Raw genomic sequence first — 21,129 nt, 5'->3', positions numbered from 1 at the left:
TATCTGTCGCCTCCCCTAATAAGCACTGTACCACCCTCGACCAACCACACCCACCAGGGAGGTTCTGCTTTGGCCCCCAAGTGTAAATAGACAAAGGGAGCTGGAAACTAATTGCAAAATTTATTCCAGGGCTGCAGAGGCTGAGGAGATTCTTAAGGGCACTTCTTGTTTGGGGGGCTGTGGGTCTCTGGCCTTGGCAGGGGCACACATCACAGTGGGCAGGGGTAGGGACCAAGACGGGGCAGTGGAAAGCGGAGGAGCACGGATGTTCAGTCACCTCCCACTGGGCAGGCTCAGCATAAGCTACAGTGGCAACGTGAAAGCAGGAAAGACAGTGGACGCCCAGCCCCAGGACAGACGACAGCCAAGGCCTCTCCCTAGTGCCTGGCCCTGGACTGTGTCTTTCAGGACATGGCAGGAGACAGGGAGCCGGGGCCCAGCTTCAAGGGTTTGCAGCAAAGGACCCAAGGGGGTGGGACCAACAAAGGAGGGGCTTATCAGCAATATCCCCAAGCTGGAGACCCATACGCCCTCCTCAAGTTCACCCACATTCCCACATCACACAGAGACTCTGGAGCCCACCACCCCCGACAGGGCACCTGCTGTTCATCTAGGAGGGGCAAGCAACAGCTCTTCTCCAGATCGAAATGGGGGCTCAGCAACAGTGGTCCAGCAATGCCCATGGGGTACTTGGCATGCAGGTGTTTGGGGCGAAACTATGGGCTGTGCTTGGTGCTAATCCCCAAATCCCAGCCTCAATCCTCAACCCCGTCCCCCTGACTCAGACACACACACCTTTCAAGGAGCATTGAATGAAAAAACAAAACCCCCCAACCCCGCGAACCTCTTGACTACAGCCTTGCAGATACATACAAGCCCAGGCTGGCCAACTGTGGGGGGCGGAGGAGAACGTGGAGTGTCCCAAACTTCTCCTCTGGGGGAAGAGGGGCAGAGAGACCATTGTAGTGAAACTGTTTTCAGATGGCATGTCAGAGTTTCCCCTGCAGAAGTCAGACGGGGTAGAAGGGCTAGGGAGAAGGTCTTTGTCCTAATCCGTCCCCCCGGCGTCCTCTAGGCCCCACAGTGCCTGCCCAATTTTGCAAACTCTGTTACCCCTAGTTTATAGAACAGAGGGCTTCCTTCCTGGTCTCTGGGAGGGGATTCTGGAGACCCTCTTTTCTCCCCCAGCCAATGCCCCATCAACCTCTCTCTGCCTCTGTTTCCCAGAGAGGGGGAAGGAACATGGAGCTCCACCAGGGAATCCTGAACCTCCTCCCTGGACCTGTGCTCTGGACTCCAGACAGACAGCTGGGAGCAAGGGGAGGGTGAGGGATGGTTAGCAGCCGCCTTCTTGGGACACTCGGAGTGGCAGGCAAGTGCCAGTGGGGCCGTCCACCCTCACCCACCTTCCCAAACACAGGGCTTCAGAGAGCCCAGGGGCAGGGGGCTTAGAGGGTGGGGGCTCCCGGTTCGGCATAATAAAATAAACCATCTGGAGGGCCCCGGGCGTCTCTGGGCCCCCACCTGGCCCCGGCCCCGGCCCCACCAGCCCAGGCTCAAGTCTGCTTGGCTTGCAGCATCTCGATGAGCAGGTTGTTGCGGGGCATCTCATTGCCCAGATGCTTGTGGTACAGGTATTCCTTGGCCTGCATGCTCAGCGCCCGCACCTCCACCAGGCACAGCAGCAGCTGCTGGAACTTGTCCCCGCAGTGCGGGTAGTGGCACAGGGTGTAATCGAGCAAGGCGGCGTTGGCCTTCTCCTGAGCATCCTTCACCAGGCTGTGGTTGTTGAGGAACTTCACATCTGCAAAGGGAGGAGCTCTGTCACGATCACCAGCCCATCACATCAGCAACGGTCACCGGCAACACCAGCGCCAGCATCCCTATGAGTACCAAAGACAGGGGCGCTGCCACTGTCAACGACACAGTCTTCCCATTGCCACAGCTGAGGGACACTGCCACCTTCGTCAATCGCCGATATTGGCAGACCTGGCTTTCTCCCAAATGCGGCCACTCTGGCCTTCATCAACCAAACTACGCCATTCTGGTCACTGCCATCATCACCACGGCAAACACTGCCATCATTGGAAGTCACCAACCCTGACCTCTGTCATTATCACAAACACAGCCACTGCCACCATCACCCACTCAATCACAATCACCCGTCACCATCATTACTGCCACTTTCATCATCACAGTGGTCATGATGAACACCTCCATAGTCTCCCAAAACCACACCAACCTCACCAGCCATCTCCCTGGGCATGTTACTCAACTTCTCAATTTCCTGCAGAATGGTGACAATAGTACCTAGTTTGCAACATTGTTGGGAGAATTCGGGGACTCAACAGGTGGAAAAGTGCTTGGAAAGTGTCTGGCATGTAATGAGGCTGATTTGTTACCATTGCTCTCTCTACTCTCCCGCCACCCTGATCAACAACATCGCCATCCCCAGGTCAAAACCATCCTGTCGCCATCATCCCCATTGTGGCCACCATCAGCACCATCACCAGAGAGGCACACTGTGATTGGAAGGGTCCCATCTCCCATCCTCCAGGCACATTCACTGGGGGCCCTATTCTAGAGAGTGTCAGGCACTCCTGTGAGCAATCAAGAGGCTCCAGAAGCCCAAAGACATTCTCTCATGGGGCTATGGGGGGCCATGGACATTCATCGCAGCAGCCTTTATGGAGGTGGCCCGATGGCTGTGTGTGGCTGCACCCCAGGGAGTCCTAGGCAGTAGAAGGAATGGAGCAGACATAACAGAACAAATGGACAGATCTTTACAAGCATAGGGCTAAGTGGAAAAAAACCAGAGATGATTCAGAACGAGATCTACAAGGCAAAGCCATCTAAATAAATTAAAAATGCTTGTACAGCGTGTGCACATTATGTAAGAATGGGGACAAAGCAAGGATTCCACGTTAAACATGAAGGCATTGTTGCCTGTGGGAGGGATGGAAGGGCAGTCAGCTCTGTGTGGCCTAATGATCACTTGTGCTGGGGATAGAGGGGTGTGACCAATTCCTCCTCCACACCCAGCAGAAGTCCAGTGAAGACACAAAAAATAAAATGTTTTTGGAGTGAGGCCGATGGGGGTTCAAATCCCAGCCCCACCTTATTTAGGAGCAGTGGCTTCATGCCCTGTCCCCTCCTGGTCTGCGAGGCCTTCTTTCTCTACAAAAGGGGTGTGCCCACCTTTCAGGGGCGGGAGCTTGGGCATGGAGGGCCTGTACAGGTGCCTGGGCCCACAGGGGCACCCAGACAGGATCAATTCCTTGTCACTGGAGTCTCATCATTGCTTGGCAGGCCTCTTTTAGCTCCTGGGCAGCGCCTCCAGCTGGTGACCTGCCTAGTGGGTGAGGTTCAGCAGGGATCTGCAGACTTGGACCCCCCTCCTCAAATCCAGCAGGGCTTGGCCTGGGATGTGGCGTCCCCTGGCTCAGAGAATGGTCATCCATCCGCTTCCCCTCTGCCCCACAACTAGCAGCCCTACCGCTGCGGGGGAGGCAGGAGCCCAGCATGTGCAGCCCTTGGCCCTTCTAATCCTTCTTAACACCCGCTGCGCCAGGTAGGCCTGGTGCTCCTGGCAACCCTGATCCCCAGCCGCCCCCAGTGTGCCCGCCGAGGCCTATGTTGTCCAAAGTCGGATTTAGGGAAACCCGAGCTGGGCCCAGGGCGTATGTCAGGATCTGGCCCCAATCTTCCACCCCCACCCCTGCCCCTCTCATCTCCCTTCAGTAAGTGAGCCACAGTCATCTTCTTCCTCGCCTCCCTAGGATCGCCATTAGCCCATAAGGCGTCCCTGTGCCAATTAGAAAGAAGTTCCCCTTTGTCCACAGAGACAGTATGGCAAGTAGCATACAAGCTGGATTTCAGCCTCTCTTCACGCCCTGCCTAGGTGCCCTTGTGCAGTGAACAGTCTGTTCAACTGTACATTGCAGCCCTGCTCCTTAGCCTGGACTACTCCAGATACACTCAAAGGTCATGGGAAGCCCCCACTCTCTCCAAAGCTAACCTCCTAGGCACAAGAGGTGACTACTGACCCATCTCTATCCCAACCTCTTTTCATCCCACAGGGTCCTGTCTACTTTCACCTCCCACCACTCCCAAGGTGGGCAATTCTCCTGACATTGTATTCTGACAATTCACAGTAGGGTCCAGAGAAGAGTAGGGACCAGCTCAAGGCCACACAGCAGTAAGGGAGCCCAGAGGACACAGCTGGGGATGGAGGAGGAGGGGCTAGGATGCTGCAGTAGAATCTGGAGTGGGAGGGGGCTGGGAGGACCAGAGCCTTGGCTTTACCAGGATTTACTGTTCTCCACAGCCCGGGACCAGGGACAATGAGGTGGAGTGCAGGGGCTGGGTGCAGAGCAAGGACAGCACTTGGAGACAGCCCCCATTCCTCACAATTCTATGGGTCTCCCAGCTCTCTGCAGACTGGAGACACCACAGCCCCCATGGGGTGGGCTACAGGGCTGGGGGAGTGAAGCAGTCACTAGTTGAACCCCAATGACTACAGTATGAGCACATCTGGTTTCCCAGGCACCCGCCGGGCACCGTGCACGAGCTCAGTTAATCCTCACAGACACCCAAGCAGGCAGGAAAGGGCATCCCCTAGGCACAGGGACAGTAGGCTGTGCCTGGGACACCCAGTAGATGCCAGAGTCTGGATTCAAATCCAGCTCTGCTGGCTCCAAAGTCCAGTGGGTAAGCACAGGCGGGGCCAAGCTTGGACATGGGTTCCTGAGAGACTGGATGTGAAAACTTTACATCTCATTCAATCCAGGGATCCCAGCCAGGGGCCTCCATCCCTGGGTTCCTAGGTTTCCCCAGAGCATTTACTCTGGACTCCAGACTCACCTTCCTCCTCACCCTGGAGGGGAACATTGTCAAGTCATGTCCCTTCTCCCACTTCCCCATGCCTCCATCTAAAGGGACTGCTGTGATCAAACCCTGTGGGATGATGGGTGTGACAAAGCCACCACCCCACTGAACATCATGCCTTTCTTCCACTGGACACAGGAGCAGGGGGGTTCACACAAACCTGGAGATGCCCCCTTAACGTGTCAGGGTTCTAATCCCAGCTCCACCACCAGCCCGCTGACCTTGGCAAGGCCCTTTCCCTGAGCTCAGTTTCCTTGTCATCTGCAAAATGGGGCCAAACCAATCTCTGCCTCACAGGGCGCCCCAGAACCAGACCTCATCCATGTGCCAGCTCTGGGCCCTGGGACACCACAGGATGGAGACTGGCACGTGGGAGAAAAGCCTGGTGTTTACCCCCCAGCCTGCCCCTCCAGCGATCCCGGAGGCGGGGAGGGGGGAGGGGGAGGGGGCTGAGAGATGCCCGCCCCACCCTCCCCTCGCCTCAGAGAGCAGCCTGCTATAGCTCTGCGGAGCTGGGGGCCCCGGGTTCTCAGAAAAGCCCCCTTTTCACGGTTTAATTGAATATTTGAATAATCCTTTCATTCCTGCGAGGCATAAAGAATGTTGTCCCAATCGCGGTGACTCAGGCAGGCGCCCCCGCGCACAATGGCCCCTCGAGTGGGGCTGCTATTCAGGCCGCCTTTTGTTGGCGGGGAGCAGTGGGGAAATTGCAAACGCTTGAGGGAACGCTGTTGCCGCCGCCTCAATGGAAGTCAGGAAATCGAATGTTAGGTCAATCCATTAAGCTTCGATTAAGTCCTCTGCGGAACAATGCCAGCCGGGCCCATCTTCATAAACACCGCGATCGCCAGGAGAGAGGCACTAATTTTAATTAAACCTCCTTACCTGCCTCCACGCCTGCAGGGAGACGGCTATTTAGACGCCAAATGGCACCCTTGTGCGGAGGCAGGCGGGAAGGAGGCGCTGAGTGGGCTGGAGGCGGGGTGCAGTGGGGGAACGGTCGTCACAGGGTCTCGGGCTGCCCAGCCCAGGGAGCCACCTCCCCAAGGGTGACGCCCAGCACGCCAGCTGGAGGTCTGCGGAGAAGTGGCTTTCCCTCTCTGGGCTCCAGTTCCCTTGGGGACCTATTCCTCCTGATGGACTGGGGTGGGGGCGGGGGCGGGGGAGGGGGAGGGTGGAACGGGGGGGGGGGAAGCCCCCTCCCACCTTCCAGACTCTGGGCCAATCTTCCCCCTCCTCTTGCCCAAATTTGTCCCCTTCACTCCAGCCCTGGGTCTAGCTTCTTGCAGAGCTCTGAACTGCCACCTGGCATCCCGCTCCCAGGCTGTAGCTGGAAAGACCTTGCTAAAATGCAAATGTGATCATGTTACTTCAGCTGAAAAGCCTTCCCAAGGTAAGGGTCAAGGTTCTTGGCCTGGCATTGGAGGCCACGCACAGCTCAGTCCCTGCCCAACCCCCCAGCCTCTTCTCCACCCGCTCCCTGCCCCACAGCCACACCAAACTTTCAGGATTCCCCATCCCTTTGCACAAGCTCTGGCTTCTGCTGCTTACTTTGTTTCACCTAGAACACTCCTGCTCACACCGCAAGGCCCAGCTCAGAAGCCCCTCCTCCAAGAAGCCTTCCTTGATATCTTAGGTGGGGTTTCTTCTTTCTGGCCCAACTCTGATCACACTGGACTGCTCAGGCTCCTCCTACAACCTGGAACCTGTCAACCAAAGGCCTCTGTGGTTTACCCGGCCTCCTTTCCCACTGCTCTCCCAGGAGCTCAGGCAGCCCAGGGGCCACTGGGGGCCACTAAGCTTCACGAGTTTCTGACCTGCTGGGCTGGGCGCTGCCCCATCCACCTCAGCCACATCCTCATGCCAGTGACATGCCATGTCTGGGACACAGTGCATAAGAAAGATGGAGACTGGCTCATACACTTCATTCATTCCTTTGTTCATTTGTTCACTGAAGGTAATCGTAGTTAGAAGGAAAACAATACCCACACATTCCAAGGTGCCAGGCCACGCACTGAGTGCTTGGAGGGAATCCCCTCATTAAATCCTCTTAGCAAATTAAGGAGTAGTATGATGGTCATCTCACAGATGGGAAAAATAGAGTCTCAGAGAGGGGAGTGACTTGCTCAAGGGCACATGGCCAGAGAGTCCAGATTTAGAATCCGGGTGTTCGATCCCCAGTCCCCATCCCCGCCTCGCACATGCACACACGTGCACACATGCATGCACACGCTCTCCCCCCTGAGGCCGGCCCCTCCAGCCGGCCCCTCCAGCCTAGGCCAGCCAAGCTCTGCAGACATCCCTGTCTGCCAGGCCTCCAAGACCTCCTCGGGGAAAGCAGGGTGGAGGCTGGCAAGAAGGAAGGGCCAGCACTCACGCTTCTCAACACAGCCACTCACCTGGGCCCGGAAAAAGAGGGCTGGGCTCAGCTTTGCTGTCCTCACACCCGGTACGAGACGAGGCCTGCATTTACCACCTGGTAGAGGCCAGAGCCGTGCTGGCCCGGCAGTCCTCAGCACCCAGGGCTTTGTTGGGGCTGCAGGGTTGTGCCTCAGGCCCGAGACCTGGTGCCTTCTCTGCCCCAGGGAAGGACTGGCCGAGGAGACTGGTGGCTGGCAGCCCACCTTCCACCCACCCCTCCTCTGGACCTCCCAGGAGGCCTCTTGATGGTCAGGTCAAGAACTGTCACCCCACAAACCGCCCAAGACCACCGCAGATCCCCAGATCCCTCTTGCCTCCAATCTCCCATCACTCACCAGTTACAAGTTCTTTATACAACGTGACCAGTAAAAACCTGCACGCCTGCGAAAGTTCGTAGTCTGCACATGCGTGAAAACAAAGATACAGAAGCAAAGGCACCACCATGCATATCCTTCCTAGGGTCTCCACACCCTCAGTCACACGCAACCTCAGCTTTGGCAGAGCCGGCTCCCAGAGGCAAGCAGCTCACAAAGACGACATTGGGAAGCAGGGACCACTGTGTGGAGGGAGGACGGGCTTCCCCCAGCTAAAGCCAGCCTGGCCCGGGGCCCTGAGGACCTGCAAGAGCTCCAGGCCCCAGCTCCTAACTGACTGCCCAGGATTCTGTCCCTACCCCGCAGCTTGGTATCCCCTGCCCCTACTAACCTCCCAGACGTCCAGGTAAGTCCTTCAGCTACCAGCCTGCTGTGCTGGAGTCGGGAGCCCAGCCCAGGCACCCAGCCACATGGCCACAGCCTAAGCGCCGGGCTTCCTGCAGTCAACACTTCATTAGTCACCACACCCACCCAGCTGGCCCCTTTCCCTTTGCTTCACCATCGCCCCCACCACCACTCTTGAGCAGGCCCTCCCTCACCAACTGAGGCTGATGTCATCGGCCACAAAAATGATATCTGAATCCTGCCCCCTTCACAAGTGACAAGGCACTCATGCCCTCTGTTCTGACCTTCCATCCCATCTGCACATCTCCTGAAAGATAAAGATTTATCCCTACAGAGAACTCCTACTCATCCTTCAAGACCCTGCTCAGATGTCCCTCTTCCAGGAAGCCTTCCAGGCAGAGCCTTTGCTCCCTGCCCTGGGTTCCCCATCTATCTGTCCCCATCTTGACAGTGACAGTGCTAGCTGAAGGTCTCTCCTGGACTGGGAGCCACCTGATAGCAAGGACATGTCTGTGTTCACAGCATTGCTGGACACAGGGAAGGCACTGGAGACGACTTGCTAGAAGGAGGATGGGAAGCCAGTCTGAGGGGAGCCCGGAGGAGGGTGGAGGCTGGGCGGGTCCAGAAGGCAGTGAGAGGGAGGCACCTGACTTGGGGAGTAGGTCTGGTGGGCTAGACTCTCCCTCTTCCACTTCCCTGCTTTATTTCCCTCCTTAGCACTGACCACAGTCTGCCAGGTGATAACGTTTTACTAATCATTTCAGTCATTTCTGTATCTCACTACTCACATTATGCATATTGTCTCTCCCCCAAGAAAAGGTCAGCTCCATGACAATATGGATTTGGGATCTTTTTTGTTCACCCCGTGTCCCCAGCGCCTTGCAGAGTGCGGATGGTCAGCAAATGTTCATAGAATGAATAAATGAGTGAGTGAGTGAGTGAGTGAGTGAGTGAGCAAAGGGTAAAGAGCCAGAATGTAGACCCCCCCTAAGCAGGGAGCCCAGGGAAACAGGGACCCTGGGATGGCAGCCAGGGACCAGAAGCTTCTGAAACCACACAGATGTTTTCTGGGGGAGGGATGGGCACCTTCCTAGGGCAGCCAGGCAGGACTTTCCTGGATTCTCAGAAGGAGTCCCTGTCCCACAACGAACAAATCTTAGACATTTTCTTGGTCTTCTGTACTTCCACACAGAGAAACTGAGACCCGGAGAGAAACAACCCCCATTTTAAGAGCCAGGCCCCAGGCCAGGTCCCTTCATAGCCTCGTTCAGGACATGAGGGGTCCGTGCCCCACCGGGGCCTCTGGCGGCTACCCCCGTGCCCCGCGCCCCCCCCCAGGCCGGGCCTGCTCACCGAGGCTGAAGAGGATGAGGAACTTGAGGCAGACAAACTCCTGGCGGTCCAGCTGCAGCGCGTGCAACTGCAGCACCAGCTCCTGCGCCCGCAGCACCAGGCTGTGCAGCAGGGAGCCCGCCTGGGCGGCCACCGCCGTCAGCTCCACCTGGGCGGGCAGATGGCAGCGTCAGGGGGCGTGGGGACAGGATGGAGTCGTGGGTTTGAAGACTGCAGGGGGTTGGGGGGCAGGTGTGCCCATCTTTGGCACTGAGCCAGGTGGGGGAAGCATCTTATCATGCCCCAGGAGCCCCCCATGTCCCACAGGCAGGGCCCAGCTCTCCCAGCTCTCCCCACGCCGCCAGGCCCGGAGCTGAGGGCCCTGGCAGCAGAGCCAACACAGGGCTGGCGGGTGCAGGGGCAGAGCTGACAGTCCCGGTCCTTTGCACACAGAGAACTGCCACCAGGCCCGTGTTTCAAAGGGCTTCTGTGTATTGTGTGGTAAGTGAAGGCCACGCGGGGCTGGGTGTGGGGCAGGGGCCGGGCGGGTCTGTCTGGACGCACATGGGTTCGGCCACATGACTGCTCGGGACCCCACACACGGCCATACGTGGACACCCGGGCTGGGGATGGGGTCACACCTCAGCTCACGCGTGCACACACACATGCAAGGACACACTCCCAGGGTGGTCCACCCACTTCATGAAGGGAACTCGCACACACGCATGCCCTTGTGTGGTCACCTCACAAGGTAACACGGCCGACACGTGCCCATGTATGAGTCTCCAGGGACATGATGACAGGCAGATCTCAACAACCACACGCTTACCTGTGTGGAGATATTTGTATAATAAAATACAGGCAAACACACACACACACACACACACACACACACACACACACACACACACTGGACATCCTCGTGGCCTTCAGACACTTCAGCCCACAAGCTGACACGGGCCAATACAAACACAGTCACACCTCAGGCTCTCCTATGTGTGTTCACAGGTGACCTCCAAGTCACACCTTTGGGACCAACACTCCCTGGCCCCAGATGTCCTGAGACACTCAGGCTAGGAACTGAGCAAGAGGACTACGGGCCTCGGTTAGAGATAGGGGATGGGGAGCGGGGCCTCGGCCTCCACCCCACTCCCGGGGGGGCCTGCCAGCCCACTCTTGTCCTTTCAGGACCAATGCTCCCTCCAGCAGCCCAGGCCCTGGCATTAGCCTCTCTTCTTTTTCTCATTCCTTCCCTCCACTTTTCCCATACCTCCTCCCACCAGTCGGGGTCCTGCTCCTTGCACTGTCCCCTCCCAGGTCCCCAGCATTCCACAGTGGCCTTGAGGCCATGCCATCTTGCCCTCTCCTTACTCAGAAACAACCTGAGCCCTTCCTCGCTTGAAAACTTCAGGAGTTCGTAGCTCTCATCCTAGTGCCCCTAATTTCTTGCTCTGGGCAGAGCATTTGCCCATTCCTTCCTTTATTCAGGATTTAGGGCCTGCAATGTCTTGCCCAACCCAGCCCCCAGCACCTGCTCCTGCCTTACCTCTCCCCTCACCCCACCTGCCACAGGGCTCCTGCCCCCCCCAACTCCCATACTGGAAGCCCCTGGTGGCTCAGCAGTTCTAAACGTCCCCCTGCGCCCCTCTGCCCGTGCTGTCCCTTCTGCTGTGGAGTGGGTGAGACTGACTCCCCCTCTAACCTTTTGCTCCCTGACCAACCCCTATTTGTTCTCCCAAGACCCAGCGCCACCATAACCTCCTCCCTGATCTCCCCACATCCCTGAGACGCTTCCCAGGGGCTGCCTCCTGTCAAGGCCAGGGCCAGGGGGGAGGGGGATTGGGCATGAACTAGAGGAAAGGGCTGACATTTTGGGTGCCCAGGGCCAGCCCTGGAGAGGCCTAGGATCTCTTCCGGGCTCAGAATTTGGGAGTGCAAATGAGGGCCTGGGACAGGGCACAGTAGGGTCTGGTCACCTCCTGCCCGGTGACCAGCAGGATGCTGCCCTCCTTGCCGTGTTGGATCTGGCGGTAGATGTGGTCGAATACCAGCAGCTCGCTCCAGCAGTTCTGCAGCAGGGTCATCTGGTCGGCCACCTGGAGGGAAGAGGCATGTGCCAGGACAGGGTCCAGCCAGTCCAGCCAGGGACCTTCCCCTTTCTTCTCCCTTTCCCAATTACAATTCAGGGGCTCACTTGGGTATATGACCCGGGCAAGCCGCTTAACCTGTCTGTGCCCTTTTTGCCTAGCTGCCTACTTCATGAAAATGCGGCAGGGTTCTAACAAAACAAACCAAAACCAAGGTCCGATGAGGGTGCTCAGAGCTCAGGCCAGGCTTCGGGCCCTGGCTGTGCTCCTACAACTTGCATGACCTTAAGCAAATTCTACAGACTTCTGAGCCTGTGTTTTCTCATCTGTAAAGTGGGCACAGTATTAGAAGGTGGTTCGGCACATGTTAAGTACTCAGTAAGTATTAGTGAATAATGTTCATGGAAGTAGTTTGTGAAGACGTCCTTCAAATGCGAGGGGAGATGATTAATTTCAACCTTGTGCCCATGTGGCCTGTGGTCTCATGTCTAGCAGCCATGAAGAAGAAACAGAGGGCTTCCCCTGGGCCTTATGCACAGCTTTAAGGCTTGTGAGAAGAAGGGAAAGCCCTTCTGGCCCAAGGTCCGGCCTGGAATGAGCAGGTGGCTGCCGATGGTCGGTCTGAAGCAGGAACAGAAGTGCAACAAGGCAGATGCTGAGCACCCTGGCTGCAGTTGGGTGCCCAGCGTGAGGGCAGGGACTGCTTCCATGTGGGTGTCCTTCCACCCTGGAGGGTCACTTCATTCTAGCATGGCAAGAAAGGACACTTGTGACAATGGCAAACAGGACTCAGAACCACCAGATGCCAGAGCCAGACGGGCCCTCAGGGATCCCCAGGCCCAAACCTGTATTTTTCAGATGGAAATCTGCCCCTTGGAGAAGGTGAGGGACTCTCCTGGGATCACAGAGAGCTAGAGCTGGGCGAGAGCCATGGCTGGCCTTCTCAGTCCACGACCCTCTACTGTGACAAAATACTGAGCTCTCCTGGGTGTGTAGACCTGCACAGGGCACTGCAGGTCACCCTAGGAAGTCGCTGTACAGACTCCAGTGCCCCTCAGCATCTGTGGCTCATTAGCCCGCCACGAGCTACCTGGTAGGTACTTCCTGGGCCCTGCCTGGTGACGAATGCACACTGTGATCACTACTAGTCATTGCTCTGCAGCCCCACGTAGTTAGGAGGCTGATACAGCTATTACCCCCAATCTATGGAGAAAGGACAGTCAGAGAGGTCAGGCCACTGGTCCAAGGTCACACTGCTCTGACTGGCTCCAGATCTGTTCTCTAAATCACCAGGCATGGAAGAAGAGCCATGCTGGTCACCTAGGAGCTCATGGCGCCCTTGCTATCTCCCCCATGAAGCTCCCCCCAATCCCGTCCTCTGGACGCTCTGGACGTCGCACCTGCAACATTTGATGGCAGCAATTCATGCCTCTGTCTTCCCCCAATATCTGTAGGGTCTGGGAAGGTAGGGCAGGTGTCCAGCTTATCTCCGGGCTCCCATAGGAGGGGTCGGTGAGCAGCTGATGCACAGATATGTGCTCCCAAGACAGGGACAGGGCACAGAGGAATGGCCCCCAACTTGGGGGCTAGAGAAACCCAGACGGTCCCTGGCTTGAGGGGAACTGGCAGTACCTAATGAATAGCTCTCTCTTCTGAGGGATAGAAGCCCTTTCTCCATCCCTCTGCCCCCGCCCCCTCCTGGGGGCAGCCTGGGGCAAGAACAAGGGCAGGAAGGGTGGAGGAGCAGCTGGACGTGCAGTCAGGCTCCCTTCGGCCTCGCCTACCTGATTCCACGTGCTGAGAACGAGAGGCAGGGCCTGTCTCTGTCCCGCCCCGAATCACCAGCCCCCCCATCTTCCCTTGCTCACTTATCTCTGTATCAGGAACCCACACAGCTCTCCTTTCATCTCTGGGCAGGAAGTGCTTCTTAGACCCTCCAGTACCATCAGAGCGAGGAGCCCAGCCAGGGGCCCCAGATCTCAGCCACCCCTGGCTCTGGACTGGAGGGAGCAGGAAAGATTGAGACCCAGGCAGGGGTGAATCACAGAGACATCTCTCCTATCTCTCCTCAGGAAGTGGCCAATCACTGGCAGAACTGGTTCCCCACCAGTTTCCAAAGAGGTAGGCAAGGCTCGGGGAGCACCTGCGGCCAGGCCTGTTCCCAGCACACCCCGGACTCCTCACCCCTGTCCTATCACCATTCTGTCCATGTTACAGATAAGGAGACAGTGGCTTGCCTAAAGGAACCATAGGGACCTGGGCTCTGTCCAGACACCCCTGACCAGGCTGGTCTTCTGGAGGTCCCCAAGAGGTCCCGAGGCCCAAGCAGAAGGTGCCTGCTGGGGGTCAACTGGCCTACCTTGGACGACCCAGTTGGAGGCAGAGTGGGAGGGAGAGCATGCAGGGCTGGGCTTGCCCCCCCCCATTGGGGCCCCTTTGCCTGGCTTGAAGGAACAGGGAGGGGTGGGGGGTGGGAGAGTGAGAGATAAGGGGGAGAATTAGGAGATAAGCAGGCTGAGCTTCGGGCAGAAAGCAAGAGGGGTCACAGTGACCTGGCTGGCCAAGCCCTGGGAGCAGACTCTGTACCCAGACCTCAGACCCCGGGAGTGGGGGCAGTCCTGCCCACGGGGCTGATGGGGGGTGATGTAGGGCAGAGAGATGCAATATGGTGGCTAAACTTTGGTGCCCTGTGCCCTCTGTTTGATTCCCAACTGAGCCACATATCCAACTCTGCCCTAATTTTCTGTTCTGAGGAATTGGAAAAATAAAATCCTCCCTGTTTTGGTTAGAGAAAACATATGAGCAGAGGGGTGTCAGTGGTGAAGGGCTCTGTGGACCCATGGTTGGCAGTCCTGTGGATGCTGCCCTAGGTGGGGTCCCATCTACCCCCTAACGACGTGGACTTTTCACTTGCTCTCCCTCTAGATGGACAGATGGACACATAAAGACACCAAACTCCAAATTGCTGCCCACACAGATGATGGACACAGATGTGTGTGTGTGTGTGTGTGTGTGTGCGCATGCACACACACACACACACACACACACACACACACACACTTCTCTTTATTTAAAAGAAAATCAGAAAGCTGTAGCTGCCAGCCCCTCTCCACAGGACAGCAGGTGGCTAAGAGGCTCACTTAACCAAAGAGGGTGGTTTTCACCTTCCTTAGCTTTCTCCCAAAGCAAAGGTTCCTCCTCTGCCCTCAGACCTCCCTGTCACCCTGGGGACAAGGATATTTACAGTCCCAGCCCTGGGGACCCTCGTCAGTCTGGCCTGTCTGCTCAGCCTACCAGCCACCCACCCTTCCTGCCGGTCTGTCATAAATCTTCCCAGAGCCTTGACACTTTGCAGCCTGCCCTGGAGAAGGGGTATTTATGGGTGCCGAGCTGACCTCCCTCCCAGCAGGCCCCCCTTTGGAGCCCCCTGGGGTCTGATCAGTTTGGCAGCCGAAGGCCAGCGGGCTCTGTAATTCTCCGATGGCTGACACGCCACGGGCCAGCCATGGCGCTCTCCCGGCAGACTGGTCGGCAGGCCGTCATTTGTCAGCTCGGGACTGACAGAGTTACTGCTGTTTAAATGAAACCATATATCTGAGCAGTTAAATCTGTTGCCAATCGGGGGCCTCCGAGCTGGATGTTGAGGGGTGAAGTGATGTCAAGATGGGTCATTAGGCACTCTTGGCCCTCACCTCCCCCTCCCTGATTCCTATCTTGCATTCTCCCAGCCTGTCTTTCCCGGGAACTGTCCCAAGAGGCCGAGTGCCCGGCCTGCACACTGCTCTCCCCCGGCTCCGTGTACAGGTGTTTCTGCTACCTTCCATCGTACTAAGGTCCTCATAAGCCCAGGGCAAGGCAGGCCCCCGTCTTCTCCAAGAGGAACGCTAGTGCTCAGAGGAGCGTGGGTACAGTCTATCCCTTCTCACGCCTCCTGGCCAGGCCTGTGTGCCTCCTGCAAGTATAGATTACACGGGACAGCACTGGAGGGGACAGAGAGGCCAGGAGCTCCTGCTCCTGCTGACCCAAAATTCCCGTGTGCCACACCCTGTGTAAAATCTTTACCTGTCCTGGTTCACTGAATCCTTACAACCACCACCCTATGCGGCAGATGATATTTCAACTCCCCTTATTTTATAGATAAGGAAACTGAGGCCCAGAGGAGTAGTCACCTGCTCAAAGTCACTTCTGTGGTAAGGGGCAGGGCTGACAGAGCTGGAACTCGAACACAGGCTTCTCTGATTCTGGTCTTTGTAATTAGCTTCAGTGCCACTGTCAGTTCTAAGCTGGGAAAGAGGAGGGATGAGGAGAACCCCAAGAGGGCATCTGTGCCTGCAGCATCACTGACCACTCGGCAAAGACCCCAGGCCTTCCTCTGGGGGGCGAGACAATATCAGCATCATAGAGGGCTGAGTGGCCTCTAGGGAGAGCTCAGGCTCTGTAGTAGGAGTCCTCCTAGCCCCAGGATGTGGGGCCCCAGCCAGCTCCTGCAGGCTGTCTATCACCTACTGCCAGAGAACCCACTTCTGGTCCAAGACCTACGTTGACCCTGCCAACCCCTCTGGACACAGAGGACCAGCTGAAACTCCCTACCACATGACACCTTTTCACATTCCTAGATCTTACTCTACATTGTTCCCCCTTCCTGGATTGTCCTTAACTTTCCCAGACTACTTTCTGGAAAGACAGAGGTCAAAGAAACCTCTGATTTCCTTAGATAGAGCCATTTGCTCTCCTGCTGGGCCCTGATGACTCCTCTGCATCATTCTCAGACCCATGCATGGGCATCATCTGTGTGCATGTCTGTCTCCTCCAATAGGCTGGAGGCCTCCTGGGTCCAGTTCATTTCAACATCCCTAGTGCCCAGCCCAAGTGCCCCACTCTCAGACTAGAGAGCTCCCTACTTCTGTCTCCTAAGATGTACACTGCCAGGAGGTAGGGGGATGGTCACCCAAAAGGGAGTATGGAGTCACTTGGCACCATTCCCACTTTTCTGCTTCCCCATCTCTGGCTTTGCAAACAGACACCAGCCTGGGCCCACTGGACCAGTAGGAAAAAAATTCCACATGGCTGATGAGAGGCCCTCTAAGGGCTGGGCTGGTACTTATCTGCAAGGCTCCTTTACAGAGGATAGTGACCATGGTTCATATTCCTGGGCACAATTCAGAGATTCTGGGAAGGGGAAGCAGGAAAGTTTGGACCACAGAGAAGTCAGAAGCAGGAAAAAACACTCAGCAAAGCTGGGACAAAAGCCCTTCCCATCCTGCGTGAAAAACCCCAAGAGACTAGGAAGGCAGCCAGAGGAAGTGCCCTGCCCTGGATCCAGGGCTCTGGAAAGCCGGGAATGCTCCGCTCCACCTCCCTTCTGCACAAGGGGCTCATGGGAAGTCTTGAGGGAAGCTGGCAACCAAGGGTCCTGGGATCCTCATCCCCAACCAGGGCCTCCAGCCATGAGTGAAAGACAGATGAGATTGTTCAAGGTCCTGCGTCTTGTCCCATCTATGTGGTTGGCCTAGAGAGGGGGCAAGGGTGAGAAGTCCCACCCCGTGACAGATACATGGCACATCCTCAGACCCTCCATAGTGGAAGCAGAAATCATCACCACCAACTCTTGACTCCTGGAGTGACCCAGGCCCCCAGTCCCATGATGCCTCAAGGGCTCACGGTGCCCACCTCCTATCTTATCCTGCTCTGTGCCCAGCCCAGGCAGGCAGTGCCCCCGGCCCATCCGGCCACATGCCCCTGGAGGAAGCCCAGGCGTCAGCACTGACAATGCTGCTCAAGGCTGCAGTGGCCCCAGCAGGGAGGGCAACAGGCCCTGCTGTTTACACCCAGCCCTGGAACGGCCAGGGGGGCTGGCCTGGGAAAGGCAAACACCGATAGACCTGAACTAAAGACTGTCTGTGCCCAGGCCACTGAGGGCTGGGCCTTGGCTCGGCTCAGAAGGCCTCTGACGTTGCCAGAGCACCCTGATGGCAGGGAGCCAGGGAGCTAGAGGGGCAGCTCCCAGGCCTTGGGCCCTTCAGACCACCAAGCAGGATGACTAGAAAGCTCTCCCCTTTCTGGCCTCGGTTTCTCCTGCTGCTTTCTTGCTTACTGTAGCTGAAGGTACTCCAAACCAGGGTAAGGAAAGCCTTGCAGAAAAGGAAGGTGGTCTTCTCTGGGAAGATCAGCGAAGGGCCCTGCAATCTGCACCCCCCCAGTTCCCCCTGCACACAGACACCCACTCATGGGACCAACCATCACCTTAGCTGGGAAGGAGAATGTCCACAAGCACCCCAAACTCAGATATGAAGACCCTCATCTATGACATTTGAGGCTCACAGTTATCAGGGGCCTCTCCAAATGGGAGGCCAGGATCAGTTGGCTTCCCTTGTGGACACCAGGCTGGGGCAGCCAGAGACAACTTCCAAAGGACTCAGCTAGTCTTTGGGGGAAGCTCAGGGTCTCATAGGAAAAGAGATAAATGCCTACAGAGACCCTGACCAAATGAGAAACAGACGCAGAGAGCTAGCACACCAGGAAGAGAAAGACAACAGAAAGAAACAGAGGCAGAGACAAAAGAAGCAGAGTCTTAAGATAGAGACTTAAGAAACAGAGAAGGAAAGAAGATGGGAGGGGTGGGAGGGAGGGGTAAGGAAGGCTTTGATGGACCAGAAACATTCCTCAGTGTCCTCAGATACTGCCCAAAGCCAGTGGGCAGGACCACTCCATCCAAGGAGAAACAGACTGAGGCTCAGGAAGCCAAGAGGACACCCCAGCGGCCAGCCAGCCAGGAGGAGGGACTCACCTCCAGCTCCTTGAAGACCATGCACCTGCGTGCCCAGTCCACGATGGAGATGAAGGTCTGGTCAGCCATCCTACACAGGAGGCTGAAGGCCGCAGTCTGGTCAGGGCGGCCCTTGGTTGGCTCCTGCAGGCAGCCCACAATGCGTGCCCGAACCTGGTCCTCATCCGGCTCTAGCTGCAGCAGCTGCAGGATGAGCTCGGGCACACCAGGCCCTCCAGAGAAGGGTTCTGGGTAGCCATAAGGTGGCCCAGGCTGTGGGGGACTGGCATAGGGCTCTGGGTACTCAGACTTGATGGCACGACCAGGGAAGGTGGGATAGAGGTAGCCAGCCAGTGGCCCTTGGGCATTGGGCACGGCCATGGGCAGTGCTGGGGCCCCAAAATCGCCCAATGGCCCAGCAGGCGGACCAGAGGCCAAGCCCTTGGGCTCAGGTGCATGCAGGCCAGGGGGCAGCATGTAGTCCGGTGGGGGCGGGGGTGGAGGGGGCACCCCCATCGGAGGGCCTGTCTCCAGCTTGAAGCCATTGGCGCGGATCTGTGCCTTCTTCTGCTGCTTCAAGGCTCGGTCCCGTTTGTACATGGGCCCAAACTTGTTCCGGCCACCCCGCATGCGGTCAGCACGCACAGCTGTGGGAAGAAGCAGAGGGTCAGACTCACCCCCTTCCAAGCCTCCTGCCATAATGCCACACTCACACATCTTTCCCAAATAGACCTCTGTCACTTTCCCGCTCAATACCGGTCCATGGCTCCCACTACCAGCAGGTGAAATCAATCTCCTTTAGCACAGCATTCAAGGCCCTGTTTACCTTCCCAGGCCATCCCTTACAAGACCCCATGTTCTTTCCACTCCACCTCATCTCTCTACTCCTCTGCCTGGCACGTCTCCTTCTTCCTCCACCTTGCCTTTGATAGTCCTTCTGCCTCAAACCCCTTCCTTCTCTCATGCCTGCCAAACACCCGGCCCTGGGCCACAACCTCCAGAAGTGTTCCTGGATCCACCCAGGCAGAATCCACTGTCCTTGCCCCAGATGTCCTGCCTCTTGCCCACCCTCATCCTGCTGAGTGGTATCGGGCCACGTGACCCAAAGAGAGAGTTGCTGGGGACTCAGGGGTGGGTTCAGGGGCCTGGCACAAGGCTGAGCAGAGAGATGGTGACAGGAAGGAGGCCCTAATCAGCTTTATTCACAGCACCCAGTCCAGTCCCCAGTATCCAGCTGCTCCTGGACTGACTGCCTGACTGTCGAACCCCTACTGCAAAATGACTCTGGCTTCCCCCCACTGCCTTCAAATATGAAGCTGAGTTTAGGCCTGGCCAGGGCTCCGTGCTGGGAGAAGGGACCTCCCTGGCTGACCAGATGTGCCTCCGCCTGGCCAAGAATGTGTCACCAGCCAGACCCAACAGGTGCATCTCTGCAGCTGGAGTGTGGCCCCAGCCCCTGCTCAGACAGGACCCCACCCTGGGCCCTGGGAGAAGGGAGAGAGTAGGAGGCAGAAGGCAGTGTCCAGCAAGGGAGGTGCTTGGGGGTCTGCTTGGCCAATCTTCCTGCCTCGGGAGTGGACAGCCGAGCTCTGGTCTCTCAGGCTCCGTCAGGGTGTTTTTGCTAGTTGTGACAGCCAGCTCTCCTGGCCAGTGAGGACCTAGAGTTGGGGATGTTGAGACATCCCCCTCTCATCTAGGAGCCCTTCCTCTAGGTGGCAGGACATGTGGTCAGCGGCTCTCAGGGCTATTAGGGGCCTTCCATGTTGTTTAAAAACTTTAGCCAACAGCTGCCTGCTCGGCGCACAGCCCGGCTGGGGCCAGCAGGGTAGAAGCCTACGAGTGTCCACCCTCAGAAAATGTGTGTTTTTCCTGCAGAAACGTTTCTCCTCCTCTCTGGACTGAATGCCGAGAGGATGGGAGTGGGAAGGCAAGGATGGGCCTGGGTCCTGTGGGACCAATTGTTCCTGTTCCCTCAACCTCTCAGGGCCCGCCCAAGAACACAGTGGAAGGGCTCTCACCCACTGAGTGAATGGCCTGAGTGAACCTTTTGGGTGGACAGATGGGTGGGCTGGATGTGGTAAGGCTGTGATGATGCACAGATAGTAACCTAAGTGATGATAATAATAATAGCATTTACTACTACCTGCTAGCTTTTCCTACCATTCCCTCATGCTGACTCTAGGAGGAAGATATTACGATCAGGTCTACTTTTCAGATGGGGAATCTGCAACTCAAAGAGGTTAAGGAACTTACCCAGTGTCAACTCAGCCTGTGAATGGTGGCACTGGGACTTGAACTCTGGTAAAGGTGTTGACCACCTTGGCTTAGGCTGCTGGGGTGGGGGGTGTCAGTGGGGGTGCTGTAGGTCTCCTTGCAGAGGAGGAGCTCTGCCGGGCTCTGCCCTGTGCTGCAATCAGCTTTTAGAGGCTGGAGAGAGGGCCTGAGCCTCCACGTATCCCCTCACCAGACAGAATCGATCACTTCTCACCCCTCCCCAGCAGAGATCCGGTTCTAGTGTCACAATAAGGGGCCAACAGCCCAGCTTCAGAAACTTTAAGAAGACTACTGGCGCCCTCCTCTCATCCCTCCTACTACCCGCACCCCCTACCCCGCCGTCAGACAGACAGGTCAGCGGTCGGAGGCCCGCAGCGCGGCGCGCGCACCTTCCAGGCGCATCCCCACCGTCAGGCACTTCTGGAAGCGGCAGAAGGGACAGCGCTTGCGCTGCGTCTTGTCGATCTTGCAGCTCTGGCTCTCGGTGCACGTGTAGTGCTTGTTGTTCTGCACCGTGCGCTTGAAGAAGCCCTTGGGGAGAGCGGAGTCAGCGCGGGAGGCGGGCAGGCCCCGCGTCCCCTCCCCGGGCCCGACTCCTTCCGCACCACCGGGCAGGACCTGCCGCCCGCGTCCGGCCCGCTCG

The 21,129-nt window shown here is 57.3% G+C and overlaps 1 protein-coding gene across 1 annotated transcript in view; it reads right to left on the bottom strand.

Annotated features, from left to right (window-relative positions):
- Window positions 1-101: 101 nt before the first annotated feature.
- NR5A1 (nuclear receptor subfamily 5 group A member 1) overlaps window positions 102-21,129 on the bottom strand; it is a 25,022-nt gene continuing 3,994 nt past the window's right edge. Inside the window, exons 3-7 of the mRNA XM_029920865.1 lie at window positions 20,876-21,017; window positions 18,234-18,859; window positions 11,336-11,455; window positions 9,381-9,528; window positions 102-1,804 (exon numbers count right to left, since the gene is read on the bottom strand). Coding sequence (XP_029776725.1) covers window positions 1,557-1,804; window positions 9,381-9,528; window positions 11,336-11,455; window positions 18,234-18,859; window positions 20,876-21,017 — 1,284 coding nt within the window. The 3' untranslated portion in view covers window positions 102-1,556. The remainder of the gene's footprint in view (window positions 1,805-9,380; window positions 9,529-11,335; window positions 11,456-18,233; window positions 18,860-20,875; window positions 21,018-21,129) is intronic.

The sequence above is a fragment of the Suricata suricatta genome, chromosome 13, assembly GCF_006229205.1.
Source record: "Suricata suricatta isolate VVHF042 chromosome 13, meerkat_22Aug2017_6uvM2_HiC, whole genome shotgun sequence".
NCBI classification, from domain to species: domain Eukaryota; kingdom Metazoa; phylum Chordata; class Mammalia; order Carnivora; family Herpestidae; genus Suricata; species Suricata suricatta.
Note: the sequence above shows the minus strand (reverse complement) of the source record. Positions and strands in the feature narration are given on the sequence as shown.